Here is a 7,573-nt window from a genome sequence, read left to right as displayed (position 1 = left end):
CCTAGTAAGGCTGGTTCTTGATTCAACTCTTAATAAGGTGGGTTCTTGATTGTGAATTAATCTTGTCTTTGAAACTAGGTTTTTAAGTGTCTTGAGAGCAGGCAGGTAACATAACTCAAATGTCTTTGTACCTTTGACACTGTCCAGCTTAGGGATGAGACTGGGAGGACTCCTTTAACTCTCAGTAAGTTATTTAAAAGAACAGAAGCTATGTCCTTTCCTTGTCCCATTAATCACTGTCCTTTTCCTGAACCTCTTGATACTGACCACCTATTGCCTGTGGTGTCAAAAACTTCACTGTCCAAGACTTAACAAGACGATGTGTGCACTGTCCTCTTGTGTGTTTTCTAGTTATCTTCCCAGTACAGGTGATATAGTTCATGGAGTTCCTCTGACCTAGCCACTGTCTCTGTTTTAGGGCATGCAGTGTACATAAACACTCAGTTATCTGGGGATAGATGCCAGACTATTATCTGAAAGAAGAAGGCTGAGCCAACAGGATATAGAGAATAGAGCATGAAAGAGTATTTGCTTCCTGTGACTTGACACCTTTAGGCTCAGGCTCTGCACTGTGTCACATGAGTTTCTCCTAGACAAATAAAGGTCTGTGATGCTATGCATGATGGGAAACAGGAGGGCTTTGTGATGCAGTCTACTGGTCTGGTTCTGTGCTCTGTGAGGCAGAGATGATAGGTCTAGAATTTGGAGGCATTAGGTTCTAAGACCCTGAAAGCCTAGGACGCCTAGAAAGGGGGATGGCTAGTGAGGTTTAGATTATGTTGAGCCCTACCTTTATTCTGTGGGATGTTGGATATCCGCTTTACACTTATGGCTCCATCATCATTATTGCATTAATTATTTGGCAAGTGAGAAAGAATCACCAAGATTTAAGATTGGGACCTAACAGGAGCTGCTGCTGGGTAGGGAAACACTATGACCACGACTGAACCAATTAAGCCTTAAACAAGGTTTTATCCCCTCACTGTCTCTTGTTACCCTTACCCCTTACCCCTGTTTTTTTTTTTTTTTTTTTTTTTTTTTAATGGAGGAAGTTTCCTCACTGGATCCCAGAACAGCTTCATATTTGGGTGATTCTTCTGGTTGGTGGACATTTAGGGCCTTGGATGGCTAAAGTCCTTTGGCTACTGGACCACCCATCCTTTATTCTGTTCCTCCCTTTCTCTTGTCTTATCCTGATCTCTCCACAGAACTTGTTCAGGAAATGGGGGTGGAGGTATGGAGTATGAAGAGCCTAAAAATGAATCAGAAATAAGAGAAAGGAAATGATGGTGTGAAAAAGGTAGAGTAGGAAAAAGAAAGGTAGGAGAATGTGTAAAATTGGAACACAGAAAAAGCTTGGGAAATATTTGCAGGTTTTGTCTCAGTTTAGACATGAAAAGAAGAGGGCACCCCAGCTTCACACTCTCTTTTGCCTTTAAGCGTCACCGGAGAGTCAAACAAAGGGCTAAAGATAAAACATCAAGAGGTAAAGTCCCAGTCTCTGCTCTGACTTCTCTCCACTGTGGGTGAGGCTCCCGTGAACCCTGTCCCTCAGTGACCCCTGGTGCCAGGCACCAGGTGCTCTAACCACTGAAGGCCCAATTCCCCAAGTTGACAAATTCTCCGAGGAGACTTTTTTGGGTGGGAAATCAGAGCCTGGGAATGTTCCAGAATTCTCCACCTTATCCCTGGCAGTGAAGAGGAAGTAGGGGAGTGAGGAAGTAAGGGGTTTGTCCTTAATTGTTTCATTTACTAGTTTTATGACCCAGTGGAAGTCACTTCAGCTCTCAGTCTTGTTATCCATAAAATGGGCATGATGATGCTGTCTCACTCACAGTGTGGTTGAGAAGGTCAAAGGAGATTAGGTCCAGGAGAGCACATCATACCTGGTTAAGTTGTAGTCAGATGTGCCTCAGAGCACTGGCTGTTGGGGTTTGCAGTCTCCTGTCATTCAAAGGTCTCCAGCTTCCTGTAGGATGTCCCTGAATCCTCTCCCGTTCCATGTAACACTGTCTCCTGGTTTCTCAGCTAGGAGACTTTCCCGGGAAGAAGCTGAGAAGCCGTGGGAGCTGCTCTCTGTCATGAGAAGGTGATCTCTTGCTTTTTGCCGTCTCGCAACTCCCAGCCTGGCCTGTGATCATTTCTCCGCTTGGCCTGGGGCAGGGTTGGGGAGGAGCATAACGGCTGGGAGGTAGCCAGACACAGTGGAGCCTGGACTGGTTGAGGGTTCCCAGAGGAGAGGGTGGGATCAGACGTCTCAGGAGAGAGGAGTCCTGCAGTTCTGCTCTGGGCTAGGCTCACAAAGGTCCTGGAATTCAGGATTTGACTAGTGCAGGATTTAAAACTACATGGGTTTTCACTCAACCACAAGACAAGTTAGGAGGATGGATAATTAAGTGCATAAATCAGTCATCATTTTCATATTCTCTTTACAGCTAGACCCTTTCAAGGGCAGACCCCTGGACCCTGCTGACATACCTCCTCTGGTTTTGTCTTCAGGGAGGCCAGATCCTGGGACAGCCCTCAGGCAGGAGCTTGTCATATTATCCCCCTCTTAAGATGTCTAGAGAATAGGGATTGGCTTCCAAGAGATGTTGTGTATGCCCTCTAATCCCCAGAATGCAGAGTTCCCACAAGGACCTCCGTAGCCCCAAACGAGGCTGGCTCCAGCATCTATCTGGTGATGTTCCTGGTGCTGTGCCATCAGCTAACCATTGGCTCCCCCATCTGCCTGGTTGCCTTCTCCTAGTTCAGCTTCTCAGCACAGGTCAGCAGAGAACTCACCCACCTCCCAGGCTCTCAAGGCCCTGCGTTCCCTTCAGTTGTCTGAGACTTTGCCCAGGTTAGCTAGCCCTAACCTGCTGAATGTTTCTAGAGAATAGCCGTGGCAAAAACAACCTGGGGGTAGAACGCAGAGCTTACAGGCCAATCTGCAGTCCACACACTTGAAAAGAGGCAGATGTCATTCCATCAGTAACAAACGGTTGCCATGTCTTCCTTCTCAGCCAGGGCTGGCTTCCTCAGGAGGGGAGCGTGCGGCGGCTCCTGTGTGCGGATCCCTGCTGCCAAACCTGCAACGCTGTGGCTCTGGAGATTCAGCAGTTGCTATGGGGTGAGACCACCCTGACCACCCCTACTTCTTCGGGGACATCACAGGGCTCCTCTTGCCTAGAGGTTTTGTCCATGTCTAGTCTCTCTTTTGAGCAGAGTCAGGATTCCCTGCACTCCAAAGAGCTTTCGCTTCCATCAGCAACGCGCATAGTGTCACAACTAACAAGTCAGAAATCCTTAACCCGGTTAGCTGCCAGGTCAGCCACTCAGTCAACCACCGAGTCCGCCAGTGCAGTCAGCATCCACGAATACTGGGCGGACCACCAGCAGCTAAGGCAGGAATGTCAAGGGCCAGAGGTACCCTGGGACGTGAGAGCTCTGTCTTCTTCAAGCCTTGAAGAGCCTAGGATTCCTGTGAACCAGCAAGACAAGAAGAAGAGCAACTCCGAATGTGTTCCAGAGAAACAAGGTCAGCAGACCTTGAATATCTGATTCCTTTTCTTTCCCTGAACCCAAAGCTCACAAACCTAAAATACCTCATGACTTTTCATTCCCTTCTTCTCATGTTCCCGTGTCCCCAAATCCCTGATGTATCTTTCAGTATGTGTAGACAAATGCATGCATTTCTACACCTGAGGGCTCCCAAGATCTGTGGAAGATTCCTGTGGCAACTTATGTCACACTGCCCCCAAATTTTCCAAGGCTGGGGGAAAACACTACCATTTCTTTCATCATGAATGCTACCTCTAAGGCCTCTGTTGAAAAGATGGACTTTTATCTCCCTGACCTGGGGTTCCTGGGAGGTAAGCAAGTCCACCCAAACTTTCTGTTTTTCAAGGATCCGCTATGGATCCAGTGCACATGTCACTGCAAACAAATCCCAAACTCTGTGACTCTGGCTCTACCCTCTATCAACTTTCAGTTTATAAGTGGTCTCTGTCCATTGCCTGGGGGACATGCTGAGGCCTCAGTGTGCTGTCTGCAGCAGAACACAGCTACCTTTCTATGGTTCCTCTTTCCTGCACATTGAGTCCCTGGTCCACCCCTAGACATCTTGCCACAAAAGTGGAGCCTGGTTTCTTTTTCTTCAATGATTTGTTAATCTCCAAACTGTCTGAAATTTCCTCTACCTCAGTTAGACCCACCTTCTTCCCACATACCTGAATTTGGGCTTCTTCATCTTTCTATCAACAAGCCTATATCAATGTCCCATTTCTGACTCTGGCCAAGTGTGAAGCCTTGCAGTGGCGCCTTCACTTCAAAGGCAGCTCCAGCTTCCCTGGGGCTTGCCAGCTGTTGCCTAGAGATCTCTGTAGATGCAGAGAACCATACAACATAAGCCCTGAGACATGCTGAAGCCTGTCTCCTGAGACTTAGGGGCCTACCTGTTTGGGGAAGCCCTTTTCAATCCTCAAGAGCAAGGTAGTATTTTCCTGGAGCATGCCCTGAGCTGGTGGAGTTCCACCTTCAGAAGTGGTTGATTTGGCAGTTTGATTTACCATTGCTGGGGTCTGCCCCAGAAGATCCAGCAGTCCATCCAGTTGCTTCTATCCCCTGCTGACCAGCAGCCCCTGCCCCAGTGCAGCACACTGACCAGGGTGAGTGTCCCCTAGCCTGCAGACCCAGAGACCAGAGGGGATAGTGACCTCTTCTGATCTATTGTGGCCAGTAGTGCCAGCCCACAGTTGCTTCCCAGGCCATGGTGATGTTGTCGAGCCATACTGGCTAAAAATATGAGAGGATCTGCTAGGGGATTGTCCCTGCCCACATCTGCAGCAGTTGGGACTCAAATCACTGGGTCTGCAGAATTCCAGGGGCCCTGGCAGCAACTCGGCTCCCTTGCACCCCAGAAAGTAAGCCCCTAGACATAGAGGCAGCAATCAGTCCCTACATGGACTAGGAAGTGACACCCTGAATACTGACAGGCCTTAACCAGCAGCAGTAAGCCTCACCAGACGCTGTTACTGATCACCTCGATTAGCACCTACCTAGGTGCCCTCCCAGGGAGCCTTTGAGAAACTGGAGACAAGTTTTGGCCTTCCTGTCGGAACTGTGGGCTCTTTGAATTGTGGCACTCTCCAAGGCCATGGCCCTGGCAATCACTAGCCAATCTCCAATCACAAAGATGGTGCCTGGGCCTGTTGGGGGCCCAACAGAGTCTCTGGCTCAATCTCATCTAAGCAGCAGTGTATAAATCCTGGGCCAGCTTTCAAGATGACAGTGAGACTTGTATAGACAGTGCACAGGCATTCCGGACTGAAGTACAGGTGAATGGAGAAAGCACCTCTGGAGAGCCAGACAGATCCTGCTAGCCCCTGCTTGCTCAAGACACACATCTTGGCCAAACTAAATTTTTACCTGAAAAAGAAATTCCTAGCGATACATTTGGGAAGTCTCATAAAGACAGGAGTCCAGGGAACAAACTGTGGCTGTCCCAAGGAATATCTGTGCCTAGGAGTCCCTTAGGAATCTAAACAACCAAAGGAAAATATTCTTCCAGGAACTCCCCATCCCGCCAGACCCCAAAACGGCCCACCTTAAAGAAGAGCTTGCAATTAAACTAAGGCAGTGCAGCAGAACCAAAAACAAGCTAGTTCCAGAGCAGTCTTAATGGTTCTTCCCATGGGCCTTCAAGATCTCACAGCCCAGTGGGGACATGACAGAGGCCCAGGTGCTTTGTGTTCAGCTGGAGGCCAGTGTGAACAACCCCTGCCTGGAAGATCCCTGAGCCCCAGGCCTCTGCAAAGGTGAGAATAACTCCCTGCACCAGCAGGGAGAACAGAGGACGCAGGGAAACTCAAAGCATAAGAGAATCACAGAGAAGGGGGTGCAGTGCCAAGTCTCTCTCCAACCAGAGAGAACATCTACCCTGCCAAGGTTCCAGTAGGGACACTTCTAAGTAGAACCCCCAGAGCCCCTGACTTCCCAAATGTATCTCCAGGATCTTTCTCAGGTAAAATTTTAGTTTGGCCAGGATGGTTGCGTTGAGTGAGTAGGGACTAGCAAGGCTCTGTCTGGATCTTTAGAGCCACCATCTCCATCCTGTCAGCTTAGTGCCCCCTGTCAGTACCTTCACCAGCTTCTCCCTTTACCTTGAGTTCCTAGAGCATCCTCCAGGATTCCTTGGGACAAAAGGACCAGATAAGAATGGTCTGTAAGGCTGTTAGGGCAAGTTGAATGACCTCACCCAAACAAGGATTCCTGAGAATGCCAGATCTGGAGTGTTCAGGGCTTAAAGGGCCAGATCTTACAGGACCAACTTGCTGGCCCACATTTTGCAAGTCCAGCATTTAAAGGAGCCACATTTTTCAGATCCAAGCTTTGCAGGGCCAAAATTTGTAGGGCCACACTTTCTGGGGCCAAGAGCTGCAGGATCTGGTAAAGACAGCCCATACTCACAAGAGCCCTACCCTTCCAGAAGCTGCAGAAGCTGGCTTGGGAAATAAGATGAAGCACTTTACACACTGGATTAACCCCAAGGTGAAAGGTCAAGGGCATAAGGAATCCATTCTCCTCTCTAAGGATGAGAAGGTGGCCAAAACCAAGACAAAAAATGTTGAGAAGAGTCCACCTCCCACCAAATGCCCTGTGAAGGGAGCTCAGTCAGAGAAGGAGGAGGAAGGCATGGCCTTCTTTGATGCCCTCCAGTGCCTAGACAATGAGTTCCAGCGACACTCCCTTCAGTCCAGCCAGTCCTGGTTCCTGCGCCTTTCCTGCAACAGCTCCAAGCACTGTCCTCAGCTGCCTTGTGCCACTCAGCCAGAAAATCCATCCCGTGTCTCAACTCTCACCTCAGCAGAAGGCACTTGTCTATACAAGGAGAATACCCAGTCCAGGAAAGAGGAGTTCATAGGTTCCCAAACTTCTGCATCCTCCTGAAGAAGGCTGTCATCATCATTTCCATTAATATGCAGGTGAGGCAGGACCCTCTCCAAATATACTGTGTACCTCTAAGCAAAGAACCACCTGTTTGTGCCTCTTTGTTTTTAATGTGATATGTGATGGAGAGAGTAGAGGCGGTAGATTGTACTTCCCATGTGATATGGGAGCCTAAACCCATTTTACACATGGGTCAGCATTCCACACAACTCTTTCAGCTCCACCCTGGACTGTGGATAAAGGGACTTGAGCAGAGAAGGAAGACCCTCGTCTAAGGTGCATTGAAGGTAAAGATCAGGCTTGACTTCTGTCATGGCTTCCCGTGTTGTCTTTGGGCCCCAGAGGCGCAAAGTGTGCATGATGCAGTACAGGAAGTAGTAGCCAAGAATCCAGTGCACTTTTTGCCCACAGGCACAATTCATTGATAACTTTTATATATTCCCATGATCCGGAGGGAAGGTTTTTAGAGGAGTGTTACAGTGCTTCATTCTTGAGGAGGTGCTTTGTGTTTATCATATTAGCACATAGCTAATATGATAGATGTCAGAAGCAATTGATAGAATCTCCCCTCTCTGCACCCTGTTGTTATTGATTAGACTTTAAGGGGTAACCCATCTGGGAGCTTGCTGTAGCCCTGTTACCT

The 7,573-nt window shown here is 48.6% G+C and overlaps 1 protein-coding gene across 1 annotated transcript; it reads left to right on the top strand.

Moving 5' to 3' along the window:
- The first annotated feature begins 689 nt into the window (after positions 1 to 689).
- On the top strand, positions 690 to 7,010 carry FAM205C (family with sequence similarity 205 member C). Its single transcript, XM_036855254.1, has 5 exons — positions 690 to 920; positions 1,441 to 1,486; positions 2,029 to 2,089; positions 3,006 to 3,520; positions 6,470 to 7,010. Exons 1-5 carry the CDS (start codon positions 777 to 779, stop codon positions 6,928 to 6,930), a joined length of 1,227 nt encoding a protein of 408 aa, XP_036711149.1. The 5' UTR covers positions 690 to 776; the 3' UTR covers positions 6,931 to 7,010.
- The last annotated feature ends 563 nt before the right edge of the window (positions 7,011 to 7,573 follow it).

Source organism: Balaenoptera musculus, chromosome 6, assembly GCF_009873245.2.
Source record: "Balaenoptera musculus isolate JJ_BM4_2016_0621 chromosome 6, mBalMus1.pri.v3, whole genome shotgun sequence".
Taxonomy (NCBI): domain Eukaryota; kingdom Metazoa; phylum Chordata; class Mammalia; order Artiodactyla; family Balaenopteridae; genus Balaenoptera; species Balaenoptera musculus.
Note: the sequence above shows the minus strand (reverse complement) of the source record. Positions and strands in the feature narration are given on the sequence as shown.